The sequence below is a fragment of the Mchenga conophoros genome, linkage group LG8 (assembly GCF_057382185.1).
Source record: "Mchenga conophoros isolate Kocher_MC1m ecotype Shallow Benthic linkage group LG8, M_conophoros_male_GT1.1, whole genome shotgun sequence".
NCBI classification, from domain to species: Eukaryota; Metazoa; Chordata; class Actinopteri; order Cichliformes; family Cichlidae; genus Mchenga; species Mchenga conophoros.
In genome coordinates, this window is record NC_140533.1 from 22,332,047 (window position 1) to 22,354,033 (window position 21,987).

General features: G+C 38.6%; 2 protein-coding genes across 7 annotated transcripts in view; both read right to left on the reverse strand.

The window, feature by feature from the left end:
- tha1 (threonine aldolase 1) overlaps positions 1-21,579 on the reverse strand; it is a 42,392-nt gene extending 20,813 nt beyond the window's left edge. Inside the window, exons 1-4 of the mRNA XM_085285027.1 lie at positions 21,220-21,579; positions 19,918-20,001; positions 19,743-19,831; positions 19,472-19,657 (exon numbers count right to left, since the gene is read on the reverse strand). Of these exons, the coding sequence (XP_085141153.1) occupies positions 19,472-19,657; positions 19,743-19,831; positions 19,918-20,001; positions 21,220-21,508 (648 nt within the window). The 5' untranslated portion in view covers positions 21,509-21,579. The remainder of the gene's footprint in view (positions 1-19,471; positions 19,658-19,742; positions 19,832-19,917; positions 20,002-21,219) is intronic.
- LOC146568746 (uncharacterized) lies at positions 1,963-16,508 on the reverse strand. Of its 6 annotated transcripts, XM_085285014.1 has the most exons (5): positions 13,963-15,327; positions 5,538-13,542; positions 3,854-3,968; positions 3,634-3,737; positions 1,963-3,529 (listed from the first exon to the last, which is right to left on the reverse strand). In XM_085285014.1, exons 2-4 carry the CDS (start codon positions 12,729-12,731, stop codon positions 3,679-3,681), a joined length of 7,368 nt encoding a protein of 2,455 aa, XP_085141140.1. In that variant the 5' UTR covers positions 12,732-13,542; positions 13,963-15,327; the 3' UTR covers positions 1,963-3,529; positions 3,634-3,678. The 6 variants fall into 6 exon arrangements, with proteins under 6 accessions (XP_085141140.1, XP_085141144.1, XP_085141141.1 ...); XM_085285017.1 differs by lacking the exons at positions 1,963-3,529; positions 3,634-3,737 and adding an exon at positions 5,406-5,454 and having other exon boundaries at positions 3,864-3,970; XM_085285018.1 differs by lacking the exons at positions 1,963-3,529; positions 3,634-3,737 and having other exon boundaries at positions 3,835-3,970.
- Positions 21,580-21,987: the final 408 nt, after the last annotated feature.

Below are 21,987 nucleotides of genomic sequence, written 5' to 3' on the forward strand. Positions count from 1 at the left end.
AGTTGAATAAAATTAAAAATATAAATGTTAAAAATATGAAAAATAGAAGCAGTGTTGTCCAAAAGAATAGGAATCTAACGGTGTTTGAATGGTTTTTCTAAGTTGAACGGTTTTGAAGGAGTAGGATTACAAAAAACGTACGGAATACAGAATAAAATATAATAACTAGAAAGTGCATTTTCTGAAGAAACTGCAGTGTGAATGCTTGAATCTGAATGTATGCACTGAAATGAATTAATTGCTGAATTTTGAGTTAAAAATATTGAATGAGATAAAAAAAAAAAAACCCGAATTTAACCTGAAAACAAAAGTGCTGAACTGCTAAAAGCTGAAGGTTACACAGAAGAAGAAGTTGGAAAAAAGCTGAAAATGTTTTAATTGTAAATTAGAAAAACCTAAGAAATGAGAAAAGAACATTTAGAGTCAGAAAACATCTGAATGAATATTAAAAGGTCATATTCTTTGAATCACTGAATGACTAAAATGTGATCCCTCCACTTTGATCCACACAGTTTAAAAAATTTAAAAGTGTGAGCTTTAAAAGACACGGTGTTGGAAAGAGAACAACGATGGCGACGTTTTGAGGGTAAAATGATGGCTTTAACACTGTGGACACAGCAGCAGTTGAATCTTGGCAGAGTGGCAGGCAGAGCTCGTTAAGCAGGCAGGTGTGAGCCTGGTTGCTATAGTGACCGCACCCAATGGCTCCATACACACGACACAGACATGCACCTCACTTTTGCTGCTTAAAATGAACAGAAAAGTCAGGCCGAAACAAATCGCTCCCAAATGAAAAGTAAAAGTCGTATTGACAAAATTCTTTCACCGTGAGCGACAGCAATGTCTAGTCTACCTAATTCTCAGTTTTCATGCCTGTGGAGCTTATTATATGGACGTGGTGACAGTAGAAAGACACCATGCTCTTCTGATTTTCAAACGAACCTTCTGAGCCATTTTAACATTAGAGTCTATGGAAGAGTTGGAGGGAGGAGGCTGTGCATTGGTGACATTTATGAAAGAACCATAACACCTAGTACAATAGTAAACACATTGGATGAAAGAGGACAGCCATGGCTACGTTTTGAGGGTAAAATCATACCTGTAGAGCAAACGCTGCGGACACAGCAGCAGTTTTAAAAAAGATTTTAAGATTAATTTTTTTGCTCCTCTCACTCTAGCAGTTGAGCTGCCTCACTCTAGCCCCAACATTCCGTCCCATACACACCCATTATAAACTCTGAAACGGGTGAAAAAACATCATGAAACTTAAACTGGAACTGAAGAAAAAGTATAATAGATATTGAAAAGATAAATACAAGTTGAATAGTTGAATGTCTTGTCTTCGTTTTAAAGTTTGAATGGTGGCTCTATGTCAACGTATGTGGAAGTAGTAGGAGTTTAAAAATGAGTAAGTTGAATGAGAATTTGAAGGGTCTCCCCATTGAAATACATGGGAAATTTTTGTTGAATAAAGTTGAATAAAATTAAAAATATAAATGTTAAAAATGAGAAAAGTAGAAGCAGTCATGTCCAAAAGAATAGGAATCTAACGGTGTTTGAATGGTTTTTCTAAGTTGAACGGTTTTGAAGGAGTTAGATGCCAAAAAACGTACGGAATATATAATAATAATAAAGATTCGAATAACAATACTGTGAATGCTTTTCAAGCATTCACACTAACTAGAAAGTGCATTTTCTGAAGAAACTGCAGTGTGAATGCTTGAATCTGAATGTATGCACTGAAATGAATTAATTACTGAATTTTGAGTTAAAAATATTGAATGAGATAAAAAAAAAACCCGAATTTAACCTGAAAACAAAGGTGCTGAACTGCTAAAAGCTGAACGTTACACAGAAGAAGAAGTTGGAAAAAAACTGAAAATGTTTTAAATGTAAACTAGAAAGTGCATTTTCTGAAGAAACTGCAGTGTGAATGCTTGAATCTGAATGTATGCACTGAAATGAATTAATTGCTGAATGTTAAGTTAAAAATCTGAATGAGCTGGAAAATACAGAATTTTTAACCTGAAAATAAAAGTGCAGAACTTTTGAAAGCTGATGTTCACACAGAAGAAGTTGGAAAAAGCTAAGCATGTTTAAAATGTAAATAATAAAAAGATGAGTAATGACAAAAGAAAATTTAGAGTCAGAAAACCTCTGAATGAATATTAAAAGTTCATATTCTTCTAATTGAAATGAACTTAAAAGATGAACAAACATTCTGCAGAAAATACAAACTTTAATATACAGCATGATGTTTTTCAGACATATACACATGTGTATATCATGTTTAATAGTATTACAAACATCAATTTGTTTTGTATGTCATAGAAAATAACATAAAAATCTTAAGTCATATTTTACAGCTTCTTTCTGAAAAGGACTGGTAGAATAAAGAAAAATAACTAAATTAAATAACTAAATAAAAAATAATGAGCAACATATGAAATACATGAAAATTCAACTTTTAAAACCACAATCCTGAACCTTTAAATTGTGTTGGTTTCTTAGAACATGGCTGAACAGCTTTTTCTATCGGTCTACTTAATCTTCTGATCTGTCTACACATCTTTTTATTACTCATTCTTTTTTATGTTTTAATGTAAACAGAGTCCACACAGTGGTAAAAGAGAACTGTATAGAGATTTGTGAGTAAACTCAAATGAAAGCCTAAGGTGGTGACACAGTTTAACACATGCAAATAATCAAATAAACACATTAGTCCTTTTTGTGAACATGGATAAATAAGTATCAATACAGCATTGTTCAGCCATGCCACTAAATGCTTTTTTACACATTGTTTTAACCTGGGCTCAGACACAAAGTCCCAAATTTAGTTAGTCCCTGACTTTGAGTTGTGGTTATGACTAATTATTATACACAAGGCTTTATCTATCTAAACTCTAAGGACACAAATATGAAAAAACCTATACTTACCAGCTGATACCCCACACTACACACTAGGTGTGCCATGTGACCTGAAACTTTGGTACAAAATCATCATAATCATTCTGTTAACACTGTTTTTTAACACTGTTTGTGTTGCTGTTCAGCAGTTTAAAATGTTTTAGATTGGATTACATGGAATGAATTTGAATTTTCTTGGGGGGGTTTTGTATGTGTTTCGTTCTCAGCAGATTTTTTCTTCCATACTGTTGAATTCCAGTTACCACATTTCTGGTCATATGACATCCCAAGTGCCCACTTAAAAAAATCCCCACAGTTAATTCAACATTAAAACAAAATAAAAAAAATGTTAAATAAATAAAGGTTTGCTCTGTGATGAAATATTAAATAAGCATACATTGTACAGAGCACTAACAATGAAAACAATCCTTTAGCCTGTTGATCAGAGAGAGGCAGTCATTATGTCCATTTAAAACCTGTAATCACAGAGCACAATGTTTCTGTGAAACTATGAAGTCCCATATGATCCTCATCACGTCCAGTGACTTCAGAGTGGATCCTCCCTGTCATCCGGCCAGTGTTTGATGTGTGGCAAGCAGCACAGAAGCAGGATAGCTGAGGACTTTAAAAGAAGAGCAGAAAACGGGAACATATGTAGTTGTAAATGTAAATATCAGTGATACTTGTCTTGTCAAAGGGAATAAAATAATGAAAATGTTAACTTACACACTCATTTAGAGAGGATCTTGACACTGCACAGAGGAGGCACAGTCAGTCTGACAATGATGGTGATCTCCAGGGATGTTTTCCTGCAGCAACATTCCTGCCAACTGGCCATATGATCCAGAGTAGTTGGTTTGTAATGAACAGAAAGGTGTATATGTTAGGTAGTGTGCACTCAGAGCTGGTCCTAAGAAACAAACACATCCTGTAATAAACTGAATACCTGTAGTAGTGCTGCTGCAAATATGAAGCCCTTCTATCATGAGTGGTTTCAAAGAAGGTGTTTTGGAGGCTCGGTCACAGAAACTGTGCAGTCTGTTCAGTCCTGAGTGTCTCAGCTCTGATGGGGATGGATCACAGAGGGAAACACCTGAGTACAGACATTACAATACACTCTAACACTCCTAAGGTCAAGTGAAAACACAATTTAAACACTTCACAAAGAATGAATACATGTTTTCATGGAAATAATGTCATTAACCCTTTTTGTTGTGAGTAAATCTCACCGACTGCTTGTGGGACAAGCTAGAAGGAGGACTTATCACAGAATGTCTCCTGTGCTCCAGATGTGAAGTCTCACGCTCTGATCGTACGGCGATGAAGATGGTGATGATGAAGCCTCTCTGATCTGTGGCATTACAGTTTCTAGCTGCTATGTGCTTCACACTGTTGGATCTTACATGTGAAGCTTGGAGAAGACACAGGAGGACTGTGTCTCTCTTAAAAAAGAAAAAGAAAAAAGGAAACCTAACACCCCCCCCCCCCTCAGCTCCCACCGTAAACCCCCCCCCCCCCCCCACTCAACTCCCCAACCTCACACTATCCAATGTCTATACAAATGTAGGGTATCAGCTGGTAACAGAAAGCAAGTGTTACATATGTACTACTTATGTAACACTGCTGAAACATTTCTGGCCAGAAATGTGCAGTTATCAACCCAGACCCACCCTGATGATTGCACTGGCCGAAACATGATAAAAGCTCATAAAAATGTATGTTTCATCGAAAGATTTGTCCAAAAATATAATCGTATACTTTTGAAAAAGTTTAAAGTTTATAACAAACCAAAATAATAACATTTTTGTAAATAGTATTTCAAAATAGAGGCACACATAAAGTGGCTTAACTGTCATTATTGCTGTAATTAGGTTTGTTTGTTTGTTTGTTTGTTTGTTTGTTTGTTTGTTTGTTTTTTTGTTTGTTTAAAAAGCAACCTTTAGTCATTGTTGTTCTCTCAGAAACAATGAAGAAGCTGTTGAACATTTATGTGTTGTGTAGGCAATCCTCTGGTCCACCCTCCCTCCCTCCCAGCCACAGTGAGACTGGGGCAGCCTGGCAGGATGTTGAAGCCTGGCTGCAGAGAGGATATGCCTACACTATTCATTTTAAACTGCTATATTTGATTTTTCTGACATTTATAGGTTACTGTTAGTGAATTTTAGATTTTCTGTGATAAATAAAATTGTCATCTTTTACTGATATCATTACTTAATTCATGTAATTGTATTTTATGTAAACAATTCAACCATTATACTGCAATGCAGAGCGTCAACTTTTAAATATCGCTCTACTTTCTTAAGTCATTCAAAAATATAGATATTACTTACTGTATTCAAAGATCTAGATCATGAATCATCACAGGACAATACACAGTATACTGGGTCATGGTAACTATGGTAGGTCTTCATGACTCCAGAATGGAGACATCGATCTGACTGAGAAATGAAAATTAGGTCAAGCAGTGTGTTCTTCTCTGTGGTAGGGGCAGTGATTACCTGTGCGTATCCCCTAGACTCAAACAGCTCCAGGATTGGTTTGTTTGCACTGGATAAAACATTCTCATTAAAATCACCACAAACTATGATGGGATGACAGTCCATGATCTCCAATGAGTCTAATAGGCTTACCAGGTTTTTCAGGAATGGCCTCAGAGTGTAGTCTGGAGGTCTGTATACAACTGCAATCAGAGCACTGACTGGTGCTTCAACCTTTAAAGCCAGAAATTCAAGGTCAGTTACATTATGGATGTACTGTTTTTCATGCACTTGAATGTCACTTTTCACATAAACAGCAACTCCACCACCACTTCTGTTTGCCATCTGGGGAAAGTTTGTGTAGGACAGGTGTCTGTTGCGTTTGAACAAATTGTAATTTTCCAAGTGGAGACTCTCTGCGACAAAAGAGCCCCGCAGGTGTGTTTCTGTTAGGCACAAAACATCTGCTAGACACAATTCATGGTGACTTTTGATGTCATTAATGTGAGCTGGCAGTCCCTCTGTATTATGATGAACAATGGTGAAAACCTCTGACCTGCTCAGTGTTTGCCTCACGTGTAGAAGAGGCATCATGTCATCAAGGTTGGCTTGTCTCATGTTCTCAAGCGCTGCAGTGATTTCTGGGTTGGTGAATATTTTTTTCTCCTCCATATCAAGAAGATACAGTCCACTGAGAGACGTCACTCTACTGACAGCTACGTAGGCCATGCCGGGCTCAAAAATGCTCTTAAGAGAGACAACAGCTGATGTAGTTGTCATACCCTGTACCTTATGTATTGTACATGCAAAGGCCAGCTTCACTGGGAACTGTCTTCGTACCACTCCTTTCTGCTTCAGATTCTCCTCTGCTCTCTCAATGTACACCATGTCGTCTGCTGGTGTGCGGTTATTCTTTCCAGATGTCTCATTATCCATTTTAAGTCCAAGCTTGATGATGTGTTGGTCGTTTTCAGAGTGAACTACTCTAAGTAGTATTCCAAAAGCTCCATTAACCAAACCATTTTGTATGTCAATGTTTCTGGTGAGCATGACACGAGCTCCTTCTGCAACTTTCAGTGTGTCTGGTAACTCGTTTTTACCTCCTTTCAATGGTCTGTCTTGAAGTGCCATTCTGCCAGTTCTAGGATCTTTTCTATAATCATCTGCATGGATGTCAATGATATGAGTGTGGAGCAGAGCCAGTGTTGCAGAGTTGTGTGCATCCACTTCTTTATTAGTTGCAAAAATGTGCAACGCATCAGTTGGACAAAGGGCTGGTTCAGTTATGGCCTGTGACAACAAATTTCTATCTGCTTCGCAAAGCTCATCCAACTTTCCTTTCACACGAATTCTGTTCAGCATCTCTGCAAAGACAACATCATCTTTCTGACGCATAATCTCAGTCAGAGTGATCATCTGAAAATGCTCCCGCCACAGGTCGATCTCAGACGGGTCGTGCACACAGAGAGGTTTAGACTGTCGCACTGGGGGTAGCTGATAGAAGTCTCCGACAGCAATGACTGACATGCCTCCAAAGGGTCTCCGAGTCCCTTTGATCTGTTTGAGTCTTGCATCTACATATGCAAAGAGATGTCTTGACACCATAGACACTTCGTCAATGACGATTATTTCAGCATTCAAAAGTTCTGATCTGACTTCATCCAGCTGATTGCCAAGTCCCTGAATGGGAGGTTTTAAGCTTCTAGGCAGCTTGAGAAGAGAATGCAGTGTTGTTCCAGAAATGTTAAAAGCTGCAGTCCCAGTGAAAGCAGTTAACAGGACAGTGGGTTTTGATATGTCAACATCGTCTGCATATCTGGGCACTTTGCTCAGTATCTTAGATGCTTCTGAGTAGATGCATTTGATAAGATGTGATTTTCCTGTTCCAGCACCACCATTAATATAAAAGAAAAACTGCTCTGGATTTAGAGCACAGACTCTTTTAATGCACCAGTCTCTAACTGCATAAAATATGCAGGCTTGCTTCTTGTTCAGATTCTGAAACATCTGACGTAACAATGTGGGATCAATAGCAGGGGGTTCCCTGATGGCTCTGACTTCTGTTGAAGCATCAGCCTGACGGCTGTAGTCGGGCACATCTTCCTGTTCATTTTCATTGTCTCGCTCTCTTTCTTGTTCGACAAGTGGCAACCTTACGAGATCTGATTCAGGTGCCAGATTACACCATTCGTCAGTCACACCTCTGTTCTGCTCATATTCCTCAACAGCGCTCTCGATCTCCTCACTGTTTTTCTCATATTTTTCTCTGTTTCTTTTGACAATGTGTTGCACGTACTCAAGATGGTCAGTACCTGGTAGCTGTACACAGCCAGCACCATAGAAAGCCTGATAGGTTGGCAACGATGGTGTTTTCAGTTCGTGGTCTGAACGATGAGGAAGGTACAGTTTAAGCAGTCTTCCGTAATATTGCTCTGGATGTTTTTCTTGTGAGCAGCGGTGAAATCTGATGATAGCAGGCTTATTGTTTTTGCGCCTTTGCACAAACCCCATCTCATTGAGAAGGGGCAAAACATCTTTACCTTTTTTCTGTTGGCCATAGACAATCCTGCAAGTAGCAGCAAAGTCTGCCATGCACATCTCCTCATACTCTGGTGTTTCAGGTCTGGCTTTGTATTTGTCATTCAAAGATGTCATCCAAACATTGGAAGACTCAGGTGTTGTGTTGTCCAGAACTGACAGGGGACGACTCATTTTCACAGGATTATCATCAGTTGGAATGAATATTACAGCACGTGAGCATTGCTTCATGTGAAGACCACATGCACGAGCAACACACTCCTGTGCACTGATCTCTCGCTTCTTTGAATATGCCTGCATGACGGCTCTCATTTCATCGCACTCATTTACACTGTCCTTATGGGAGTTCTCAATGACAGTTTTCAGGTACTCAGATAGCCCGCCCTCTTTTTTTGATATATATTTCATTAAATAATTTGCAGCACCAAAAGCATCTAAAACAAAGCTTATGTCGATATTACTGTTCCAGGCTTCAAGCAGATGTGGATTATAGCCGTTTATCCAAGAGTCTTTTGGATCACGCTTTAGTATGATCGTACTCCTCATGTTCATTTTATTCAGGTATCTCTCATATTCTGCATGTGTCAACTTGCATCTTTCCAAGAGCTGCTCTAAACTCATGGAAGCAGTTTCAGGTTCATTCAGCAGCTGGTTCAGTGGTCTGAGCTTGTTCTTTGCCGTTTCTACTTCCAGTGCATCATCCTCACTGGGTCTTGTGATCATTGTCTCATTGCAGGGTGGTTTGGGAAAACCAAAACGGCACCCGGAGCTTAAACTCCTAAAGCACGTCTTTGTGTGGTTCTTACTGTGTTTTTGCACTTCTGTTACTTTTTTGTACAGTTCAGGTTGTTTATGTGGATCAGGCAGCTGAGCTGTGATGTATTTGTTTATAAAATCAAGAACAGTTTGCTCATCATCCTCCTCAAACACAGGAGCACCTTCTACCCACAGGAGGCAGTGTATGTGTGGGCTTCCTCTGTGCTGAAACTCAACTCTGTAAAAGTAGTCAATGACTTTGCCAAGTGGCTCTGCGGGAGATAAGAGTAAATCTCTGAATAATGCTTCAACTCTCTTGTCAAACATGCGCATTGTTGTGACAGGATTGCTTCTCAGGATGTCACACTTTGCTGACCAGTCGAGTCCTTCAAAATTCACTTGTTCACCTTGCTGCCTTGTTATTGCCTCGATCACTTCAGGCCAGCGCATTTCAGCAGCTGAAAATGTGCAAAAGAACGTGGGAGTTCCCAACTGTCTGATCATGGCAAAAAGATCTCTTGTTGTTTTCTCCCAATAGGCTGGGGTTCCTCTCAGAGGCTGCATGAATCTCACTGCATCTTTATTTCGCACCAGTTTCTCCACCTCATGTTTATCTTGTAACATGCCTGAGGTTATTTTTCTACCATCTCTGGTCAGAGGCTTTGCCTTCCTTAACTGTACTGTCATGCTGGATGTAGCCAAGTGTATTTCAGTCACAAACTGTGCAAAGAATAAATAGTTTGTGTCTTTGGCAAAACGATCATCAATGCAGAAAAGTCTTGATTTGAAATACCCACTGGGGGATACTTTGATCAGCCTTCTTTCATCAAGTGTGTTTTGGCCTGTAGGAAACTGCACAGGGAAGGCCATGGCCTCCAGTTTAGGTGTTTTGAAAAAACTTATTGGATTGTTTCTCTCTGCAGGAGCAACAGAGTAGATTCCTTCACTGAAACATAATATCTCCTCAGCCACATCAGGGGGCTGCAAACAGGACTCGAGTGCAAAACCACCATTAGTCAGTCCATCTTCTTGCTCTGAATCATCTCTCATCTGTTCATGTGATTGTTCACCATCACAGGGTAACATGTCAATATCCTGTTCATTTTTATTTTGTGCTTCACTCAGTGCATTTTTCTCACAGCTGTCAATTTCCATTAAATCAGCCTCATCATAATCGTCCTCATTCATGTTTTCATCATCATCATCATCTTCATCAGGAAGTGTTGGGTCACACAGCTCAGGATCATCTCTGATGCTCACATCCTTATACTGTGGATGAATCTGCTTGAGTTTATGCAGTGCTTGCACAAGTTTAGACCAGCTTACAGTCTGAAACAGCTGATGACCTTTGTAAGACAAGCGTCTCTTCAGTTTTACTCTCATGATCTGAGAATTAATTCTTAATCGAGGCAACGCTTCAACAGTTTCCTGTACCTCTGATGGGACACAGACCACATTTCCTCTAATTGCTCTTTGTCTGCCTTTGGGAAGAGGAATGATCTTGGCAAATGGTATGCACTTGGCTATGAGATGTCTCTCCAGTATGTTGAGATCAGACAGTTCAGGTGGAGTATCAGCAAGATCCAGTTTATTGGCAACAGCAAGCGCTGGCATGGATCCATTTTTAAGATGATTGTGGCAGGTGTGACAAATCCACTCTCTCTTTCTCTCATCGGGAACATTGCACTGCTCATTTCTGCAGTTTTCATCACAAACATGAACAAATCTTCCAGTCAAACATGTTGCAACTACATGTGGGTTTTTGACATACTTTGACCTTGTGCAGGGTCGCACTTGGTTTGGAAATGAAGCCTTGAAGCATACAGTACATGGGTATGATGGTCCAGCTTTGATTTGTGATTTGAACACAGATATGGCCTCGTTGATCACACTGTTGTCACTCTCTTGGGTTTGTCTGTTCACCCATCTGTATTTCCTTTTTATTTTCATTGCACATCTCATGTTGTGCATAATCCTGAATGCAAGATTACTTTGATACCTGTCTCGCATTAGTTGTTTCATTAGTTGTCTGTGTCTTACTCTGAATGCGTTATCACGTGCATAACGCTGAGTCACTCGAGATCTCTGTCTCTCTCTGAATTCAGGGTTTTCTTGATACCTTTTAGTTATATAGTTTTTTTGTTTTTGTCTAAATTCAGCATTGTCACAGTAGCGTCTTTTAATATATTGTTGTTGTTTCTTTCTAACTGTAGCATTCTCAGAAAAACGTTTTTTAACATATTGTTTTTGTTTCTTTCTGAATTCATCATTTTCACAGTAACGTCTTCTAATATATTGCTGTTGTTTCTGTCTGAATTCATCATTTTCACAGTAACGTCTTCTAATATATTGCTGTTGTTTCTGTCTGAATTCATCATTTTCACAGTAACGTCTTCTAATATATTGCTGTTGTTTCTGTCTGAATTCATCATTTTCACAGTAACGTCTTTTCATATACTGTTGTTGTTTTTGTCTAACTTCAGGATTGTTTTTATATGTCTCGCTTGTGCAAGATTTTTTCTTTTCTTTGTAATCTTTATTTGAAGCATACTTTTGTCGTTCTTTCCTTTTTTGGTTTTCTTTTCTCTGATTTCTGGGTTTCTCTGATGCCATTAATCTTCTTTTCCTTTTTTGCCTTTGTTGTTTATTAACTTTTTTCACTTTTTGTAAAACTATATCAGAAAGGTCACAGGCAGCAACATTTGTTATGGCAGCATTTGATTGACATGAAAAAGCATCACTTGATGGAAGGAAACTTAATTCACTGCATAGTTCTTCAGTTGGTATATTAGGAGGTTCATTCTGATCTTCATATGATGTGAACTGAGTCATGTGGACTTCTTTTTGTTTCACCAGTGGCGTACAAATGGACATTTGACAAAAGATATTTTCAGTCGGATCAGTGGTTGTGTTTCTCCTTGGAGTAGAGGGGTTTGCTTCATCAACAGTTGTATCAGAGTGAGTAGGTGCCACAGCAGTGGCAGCTGTTGGTCTGCAGACTGTGTCTGTGATAGTATCACTCAGGTTGACTGTGCTCATACTGTAGAACTGCACAGGCTTCAGTTCATAGTTACAAGAGGGTGATATCTCCATCATTTCATAAGAATCTTGGAGCCTCTTAATCATGTCACTGAGGAGTGTGAATTTCAGCATCACAGCTGTACCACGATTACGTGACTGTAGTAGTAGAGGAAGACCAATGGGTGTTCTGGGGTGTGGGTCAAAGAAACCATATATGCCTGATGTGGATCTGAACACTGCGATACACAATCCACTCATAATCAGTAAGGCATACTGCACATCTGACAACAGGCAGCTCAGTCCTGCTTCTAAGCTCAGAAAGGTATCTACTGCCTCCTCTGGAGGTTCTTCAAATGTCCCATACCGGGAAGGCTGTGTCATGTTGACATGATACATAGACCTGCGAGCATCAACTTTGTCTGGCAGCTCATCGGTTGCCAAATGAATATTTTTAGGAAATCTTTTCTTGGCCTCTTTGTACATCACATCACCTTTATCCAAGACCAGATTAAGGTCAGCTGTAGTCATGTTTTCATTCTCATGAAGGAAAGCAAGAAATGTGAGTGAGTTACATGTGCACTGCTTGTTTCTGGAGTCTCCATATTTAGGATGAGCCTGGCTGCGAGATGCACAGACATGTATAACAGAGGGCTGGTTTTCAAGGTTCAGTCTTTCTGCATGAGATGGTCCTGCCACATCACTGTGACGGCCTCTTTTCACAATATCAGCATAACCCACCTGTGGGGCACTTGAAACCTCATGTTGGTCTCTGTGGTTTACCAGATGTTCATTAAATTCATGCTGCAATCCAGTCTTCACAGCATCTGCATAGGATATCTGTTGTACATGTGCAGGAACATGTTGACCTGCCTGTTTGACACCATCAGCATTGGTCTTTGCAGACACAAAGTCTTCTGCAGAGCTCTGAGGAAAATCACACTCAGCTTGTTCACATGTTGGTACTTTTTGAAACTCATGGAACTTCTTCCAGCGTTGTTTTGCAGCTTGTGACTTTTTCTGCTTTTTTGGCATTTTTACACACCTTTAAGTGTTTCTGTTAGTCTTTAGAAAATGTATTTGAAAAATAAGAGTGGCACACAGCAATGTTTTCTTTGTCTTTATATTTCAGTTTTTATTTCTCAGAAACAGATGTCTTTGTTTGTTTGACAGTTTGTTCGTCAGTCGAGAGAATAATATGCACTCTCTTTATTGGCTTGGCACAACTTAGCAGCAAGCCCAGAATGAAAAACAGGTAGAGAGAAACTTTAGAAGAGAGAACAGACAGAGCAGGAGAGACACGGCTGGGAAATCACAATCAAACCGTGAATTAGAGTTTTCTTTGTTTGTTCAGTTTGTTCTCAGGTAGAGGCAATATATGCACTCTTTATTGCTTTAATGGCTTGGCGTTTTTCAGCAGCAAGCCAAGAGTGAAAAACAGGTAGAGAGAAAATTTAGAAGAGAGAACAGACAGAGCAGGAGAGACACGGCTTTAAATCAAACCGCAGAGTTTTCTTTGTTTGTTCAGTTTGTTCATAGGTTGAGGCAAAATATGCACTCTTTATTGTTTTATTGGCTTGTGCATTTTTCAGCAGCAAGCCAAAGAGTGAAAAACAGGTAGAGAGAAAATTTAGCAGAGAGAACAGACAGAGCAGGAGAGACACGGCTTTAAATCAAACCGCAATAAGATTCTTGGTTTGGCAAAATTTCTCACAAACCACAGAGTGAAATACAGATGGAAAGAAGGCAGAGACAACAGGTGGAGCAGGACAGAGGATAGAGGGGTTGGGGGGTTGGGATGTGAGAGAGAAGACTGGAGATCTGGTCCTTGTTCTTCTTCTGCACACTGTGAACAAAAAACAAGAAAAAATAATAATTTTATTAAAATGATATCACATGGTAATTGTATAAACTAATTGTGACTACTGAAAAAGGACAAAATAAATATACTGCCGTCGGCTGCCACGTGCAAAAAGTTGCATAATTGGGCACTTTTTAAAAGAATAAATATTTAATTAAATTCAGCAATAATATTTTTAAATACAAATATGATTGAGTGAATTGTTAACTAATCACATGTAATGTGCAAAAATGTACGAAAAAAATATTTTAGCCCAATTGTTAAGCTGAACTTATGTGTATTTATTATAAAAATGTGTTTAAAAGGTCTAGCACAAAGTTTGAACCCATCACTTTAAAGCTTATATTAGTCAGACTCTTTTTTTTTTATTTTGGTGTACTTCTCTAACAGTATGTGCACACCTACCAGGCAAAGCACAGATGTGAGTCAAGTTCCTGAAAGTGTAAGACGAGAAATAACATGTTAGTTGTCTGTACAGTGTTATCAGACTAACAAAAAAACAAAGCCCACACGACATGATACACTGAACTTATAGTCAGCAGGGTAATTATAGAGTAATATAGCACACCAGCTGATACAGCAGCCATTTTATAATTCAAACTAATTAACTGAAGTATTTATTTAAGTACTTATATAAGGCTACTGTTAGACTGTTACTAGCCTTAGCATCGCTGCTAACGCTAGCATTCCTGCTAGCGTTAGCACTTCAGTTAGTGTTAGCACTGCTGGTAGAACTAGCACTCTTACTGTTAAAACTGAGGCACAATGGCAATAATAAAGCTCATTTGTTACTTTTGTCTCACTGACCGCCAATAAATATCACAGGAATATCACAGGAATATTCTTTTTGTCAGTTAAAAACTGCTAAGGCTAGTGTTGGCACTATAGCTAGCGTTAGCATTGATGCTAGCATTAGCATCGAAGCTAGCATTAGCACTGCTACTAACAGCAAAAGTCATGAAGTACTCTTACTGTTAAAACTGAGGCACAATGGCAATAATAAATCTCATTTGTTACTTTTGTCTCACTGACCGCCAATAAATATCACAGGAATATCACAGGAATATTCTTTTTGTCAGTTAACAACTGCTAAGGCTAGTGTTAGCACTATAGCTAGCATTAGCATTGAAGCTAGCGTTAGCATTGAAGCTAGCGTTAGCATTCCTGCTACTAACAGCAAAAGTCATGAAGTACTCTTACTGTTAAAACTGAGGCACAATGGCAATAATAAATCTCATTTGTTACTTTTGTCTCACTGACCGCCAATAAATATCACAGGAATATCACAGGAATATTCTTTTTGTCAGTTAACAACTGCTAAGGCTAGTGTTAGCACTATAGCTAGCATTAGCATTGAAGCTAGCGTTAGCATTGAAGCTAGCGTTAGCATTCCTGCTACTAACAGCAAAAGTCATGAAGTACTCTTACTGTTAAAACTGAGCCACAATGGCAATAATAAATCTCATTTGTTACTTTTGTCTCACTGACCGCCAATAAATATCACAGGAATATCACAAGAATATTCTTTTTGTCAGTTAACAACTGCTAAGGCTAATGTTAGCACTATAGCTAGCATTAGCATTGAAGCTAGCGTTAGCACTGCTGCTAACAGCAAAAGTCATAAACCTATATAAATAGTAGCAAAGGTTATTCTTTTTTTGCTTTCTTTATTCTTTGAACTCTGTTGAACTTTAAAAAGACTTGATATGTGAGTTTAAATGTCAAACATGTATTTTTACCATCATAAAATTAAAACAGTGCTGTACTGAATGTATTGTACTTACCACAGCAGAGAGCAAAGCGGAATGACAACCGTTGGTGTAGTGATTAGTTAAAGACCGATGAGGCGTTCAGGTGGTGCTTGGAAATTTGTGCATCAGTTTGAACATCAATAATGAGCATATATATTTCTCATTCATAGAGAGACAGAGAAAAAAATACACAAGACTTACCAGCATACAAATTGGTACTTTTTCTCTTTATGTCACTCATTCGCTTATACTCAGGAAAGAGGGCAACTGGCATTAAATGAGCAAATAAAAAGTCATCATCTTGAACTGTTTTATGGATTTTATTTTAAGACTACTTTGAGCGTATTTGTGGGGAGATAAACTATACAGACTAAAAACAGAGACATTAAATGAGATTAGATTATTTAAAATGTGGGAAAATACACTACAGACAGGTAGATGCTGTGAGCTTTAATTATCCAGTCAGAAAAGATTATTTTAAAGTCATCAACTGACTCAAACTGCCCAGATCTGAAAAACCTGTGTGGAGAAGACAAGTCCACCAATACACAATCAACTTGAATTTAACAGGGCAATAATTCAGGGCTCTATTCAGTTAGCCTATACTAACTACTGACATACTGTTAATCTGTGGCAAAAGCCTGTCAAACCTGTCTTATTGTACCTATTGAAAAAGTTAATCTTACTACAACTGCTTAGATATAACACACATTTTTGATTTAATCTTGGCAGAGAGAGAGAGAGCTCGTTAAGCAGGCAGGTGTGAGCCTGGTTGCTATAGTGACTGCACCCAATGGCTCCATACACACGACACAGACATGCACCTCACTTTTGCTGCTTAAAATGAACAGAAAAGTCAGGCCCAAACAAATCGTTCCCATATGAAAAGTACAAGTCGTATTGACGAAATTCTTTCACCGTGAGCGACAGCAGCTTCTAGTCTACTGAATTCTCAGTTTTCATGCCTGTGGAGTTTATTATATGGACGTGGTGACAGTGGAAAGACACCATGCGGTTCTGATTTTCAAACGAACCTTCTGAGCCCTTTTAACATTAGAGTCTATGGAAGAGTTGGAGGGAGGAGGCTGTGCATTGGTGACATTTATGAAAGAACCATAACACCTAGTACAATAGTAAACACATTGGATGAAAGAGGACAGCGATGGCTACATTTTGAGGGTAAAATCATACCTGTAGAGCAAACGCTGCGGACACAGCAGCAGTTTTAAAAAAGATTTTAAGATTAATTTTTTTGCTCCTCTCACTCTAGAAGTTGAGCTGTCTCACTCTAGCCCCAACATTCCGTCCCATACACACCCATTATAAACTCTGAAACGGCTGAAAAAACATCATGAAACTTAAACTGGAACTGAAGAAAAAGTATAATAGATATTGAAAAGATAAATACAAGTTGAATAGTTGAATGTCTTGTCTTCGTTTTAAAGTTTGAATGGTGGCTCTATGTCAATGTATGTGGAAGTAGATACAGTTTAAAGAGGAGGAAGTTGAATGAGAATTTGAAGGGTCTCCCCATTGAAATACATTATAAATTTTTGTTGAAAAAAGTTGAATAAAATTAAAAATATAAATGTTAAAAATGAGAAAAAATAGAAGCAATGTTGTCCAAAAGAATAGGAATCTAACGGTGTTTGAATGGTTTTTCTAAGTTGAACGGTTTTGAAGGAGTAGGCTTTCAAAAAACGTACGGAATAGATAATAATAATAAAATATAATAATAAAGATTACAACAACAATACTGTGAATGCTTTTCAAGCATTCACACTAATTAGAAAACCCTAAGAAATGAGAAAAGAACATTTAGAGTCAGAAAACATCTGAATGAATATTAAAAGGTCATATTCTTTGAATCACTGAATGACTCAAATGTGATCCCTCCACTTTGATCCACACAGTTTAAAAAGTTTAAATGCCTGAGCTTTGAAAGACACGGTGTTGGAAAGAGAACAATAATGGCGACAATTTGAGGGTAAAATGATGGCTGTAACACTGTGGACACAGCAGCAGTTGAAAGAGAAGTGCTTAAGATGAATCTTGGCACAGTGGCAGGCAGAGCTCGTTAAGCAGGCAGGTGTGAGCCTGGTTGCTATAGTGACCGCACCCAATGGCTCCATACACACGTACACAGACATGCACCTCACTTTTGCTGCTTAAAATGAACAGAAAAGTCAGGCCGAAACAAATCGTTCCCAAATGAAAAGTAAAAGTCGTATTGACAAAATTCTTTCACTGTGAGCGACAGCAATGTCTAGTCTACCAAATTCTCAGTTTTCATGTCTGTGGAGTTTATTATATGGATGTGGTGACAGTGGAAAGACACCATGCTCTTCTGATTTTCAAACGAACCTTCTGAGCCATTTTAACATTAGAGTCTATGGAAGAGTTGGAGGGAGGAGGCTGTGCATTGGTGACATTTATGAAAGAACCATAACACCTAGTACAATAGTAAACACATTGGATGAAAGAGGACAGCCATGGCTACGTTTTGAGGGTAAAATCATACCTGTAGAGCAAACGCTGCGGACACAGCAGCAGTTTTAAAAAAGATTTTAAGATTATTTTTTTTGCTCCTCTCACTCTAGCAGTTGAGCTGCCTCACTCTAGCCCCAACATTCCGTCCCATACACACCCATTATAAACTCTGAAACGGGTGAAAAAACATCATGAAACTTAAACTGGAACTGAAGAAAAAGTATAATAGATATTGAAAAGATAAATGCAAGTTGAATAGTTGAATGTCTTGTCTTCGTTTTAAAGTTTGAATGGTGGCTCTATGTCAATGTATGTGGAAGTAGTAAGAGTTTAAAAATGAGTAAGTTGAATGAGGATTTGAAGGGTCTCCCCATTGAAATACATTATAAATTTTTGTTGAATAAAGTTGAATAAAATTAAAAATATAAATGTTAAAAATATGAAAAATGGAAGCAGTGTTGTCCAAAAGAATAGGAATCTAACGGTGTTTGAATGGTTTTTCTAAGTTGAACGGTTTTGAAGGAGTAGGATTACAAAAAACGTACGGAATACAGAATAAAATATAATAATAATAATAATAATAATAATAAAGATTAGAAGAACAATACTGTGAATGCTTTTCAAGCATTCACACTAATAATAAAGATTAGAATAACAATACTGTGAATGCTTTTCAAGCATTCACACTAATAAAGATTAGAAGAACAATACTGTGAATGCTTTTCAAGCATTCACACTAATAAATAAAATAGAATAAAGATTAGAAGAACAATACTGTGAATGCTTTTCAAGCATTCACACTAATAATACATTTCAATGGGAAATCTTCCTGCCGGAGACTACGAGTCTACAGCAAAGTCTCCGGGGATACATCCCCATGGCAACCAAGAAAAGGTATCTTTAATAATAATTGAAGAAATTTAATTAACAATGTATTTCAAATGATAACCAAATGTATATGACCCAAACTGTGGTCTCTGCTGCGAGCAGTGAAATAATTCACGCCACCCTACGTCCGTACTACTTTGGCTAACACGCTGTACTGAACAGGGAGCACAAGGAGAGAACATATTTCTCCAATATTAGCTTTTCTGTTCTGTTAAATACAGAATTTCATTCAAAATCTTTACCTTTAAACACAAAGTTCTAAATAATAAGACCCCATCATAGCCTTAAGACCTCATAGTATCTTATCATCCCAGTGGAGCACTTTAGTTTCGACCTACAGGGTTTCTTGAAGTTCTTGGAGGCTGTAAAAGCCTCTCCTGAGGAACCAGCTCCTGCTTTGAGTTCAGGTGACAGACACCCTTTCTATTTTTAAGATTAAACTTAAAACTTTCCTTTTTGAAAAGGCTTATAGTTGGGTCTGGATCAGGTGACCCTGAACCATCAGTTAAGGAGCTACTTTGCTGGAGATCTCAGGCAGCACTGTGTTAAAATCAGGCATGAGTCACTGAAAGCACTGCATGGGCTCAGGAACATTTCTAGAAATCACTGCCTATGAACGTTGTGCCGTCCACAAATGCAGGTCAAAACTCTATCAAAGAAGAATCCATATGAACACATAATCCAGAAACACTGACATCTTCTCTGAGACAAAGCTCGCTTAAATTGGACTGATGCAAAGTGGATCTGGGGTCAGACTAATCAAAGTGAAAGTCATGCACACACACCTCCTGCAGAAAAGCCAGAGGTAGCACACGTCCACCTTGAATGTTGTGCGTGTTTTCCACACATACGAGCCGTGATCGTGGGTAATGGGGGTCTGGGTAACCGTGGCGTATCTTTGACTCCAGCTGCTCCAGGTCAAACGTCCCATCGGGGAGCGTGGTCACCGTGGTGGAGTGCACGCCAGCCAGCTGTATCAACACAACAAATACACACACACTCTTGTCTAGTTACAAAAAAACCCCATCATAGATGAAGCTGCTGCGGCACACTCACCTGAGCGCTACCTCCTTGCTCGTAGATGTGTAAATGGGACAAGTCCCCCACGATTACCTCGTCGCCCCGCTCCCTGCAGTGCACCATCACTGTTGGATGAAATGGAGGCATGTTTGCGACCATCCAGGACTAGTTAAGACTAATTCACACACTGCCAGGTGAAAGCAAAACTGACCTGCAATGAGATTACTCATCGTTCCAGAGGGGACGAACAGGGCGGCCTCCATCCCGAACATATCTGCTGCGATTTTCTGTAACTCTGCAGACATCACGCTTTACGTTTGAGCAGCATTTCACATACAAAAATGCAAAGACTTTAGAAGACTGCAGTGCAGTAAACCATTTCTCTAGTCATGGTTCAAAGGACAGAGAGGATTTTGTCATATAGACTGCAAAGTCAGCATAAAGACCTTTGTTTTACTTGGAGAGAGTTTTGTCTGCATGATAGTTGATTTAAGTGACTTTGAACGTGGCACAGCTGTTGGTGGCAGACAGGCTGAAACTGCTGACCTGGTGGGATTTTCTCACACAATGATCTCTAGAGTTTACAGAGAGTTGTCTGAAAAAGAGAAAATGTCCAGTGAGCAGCGGTTCTCTGACTGAAAATGCCTTGTTGGTGTCAGAGGAGGTTTTATTGTTTGGAAATGTTTAGTTTTAGTTGAGTTCTTATCAGTTTCAGTGATACTTTTCTTCTTTTAAGTATTACTGTATGGAAGGCTTAAGTTAAAGGCAGGTTTTAGGAAAATGATCCAAAGTTTCAGGCAGGCACCGAACTGAAAAAGACTAAAATGAAGGATATTTTGTCTATATTTATATTTTATTTTAGTTCATTTTCCAAGTTCACAAACCATTTCCGTTTTATTTTTCAAAAAAAACAAAACAAAATTAAAAAAAATTCTTTTAACTAAAGTTTTTTTTTTCACACCACAATCAATTTTTAAGTTGTTAAAAAATGTCGCAAAATAGCAAATACGACAGAAATTAAAAGTCATATATGGAAATTTTTAATGTAATTTATTTATTTATTTATTTATTTATTTACAATTTTTACATGGTTCAATAAACTTTCCATTTTTTAAAAGGAATTTTCTGTCAATAATCTGATCATTTAAAAAATAATTAATGTAAAAGTAAGCCACACAGTACTTTTCTCGGGAATAGCACACGTTTGGGATGTGACCACTTTATAGAAGAGAAGAAAATAACTTTTTTTCTTTGTCTGTTGGTGTCTTGGTTGATCCTCCAACTGTGTGGTTAATTTGGATTACTGGGTAATCCTGTATTGGATAATCCAAGTGACCAGTGCTTGAATATGGAAACTATGGTCTGCTATATATTATTAAGAAGTAACTAAGAGGTACTAAACCAGCCTGGTGCAAATATAAAAATACACACAGACCAGACAAGGGGTCAGTTATAATTTAAAGAGAACAGAAAACCATTTAAAGCAGAATTTAACTCTTTCTTCGACTCTAACCGTTAACTGTCGGGTCTTCTCCCATCACGTCGTCTCCTACCTCGGCCTCCGCCATTGCCTGGCGCATGGCCGGACCCGGCTTGGTCACCGTGTCGCTACGGAGGTCCACCACCCGAACGTGGGCCGCCCTTCCGGGCCCAGCGTAGCTGGGCTTTCCAGAGTTGTAGTATCCCCTCGTGGAGCTGCATCCCAGCACGGAGCGGTGGGCGTTTTGGGCAGCGAGCGGTGCCACAACACCTTGATGGATGAATTTAAATAAAAGCCTGCAGGAAGATGTTTTTAACGCCATAATGGTCCCTTCTCAGTCATTTTCACTGTTATTACCGAACTTTGTATCGGTGGAGCTGTAATCGATAATCATTGACTGCAAGGGAAGTTAATGGATGACCTATAGGCGCATCCAAGTGCGCAAAGCGGCCTGGACCTCAAGATGGCGCTAAAATTCCAGCAAAGATTATTATTATTATTATTATTATTATTATTATTATTATTATTATTATTATTATTATTATTACACACGTGTACACTCGTTAGGTTAGTCCTGGTGAGGATGAGGGGCGCGTGAAAAACATATAAACTGCATTTTATCTGAAGCAGCTCTGCTGACACTTTGTGCTTGTTAAGCACAAAAGAAAACTGAAGTTTGTTTGATGGTCTTTTCAAACTCAGCCCTTTTCTTTTCAATGCACTTTTCAAACCGTGAGCGGTCATTTTAACCACTGTTCTGTCAGGTTCTCAACATTATTTCTGCAGGGATGCGTCTGCACA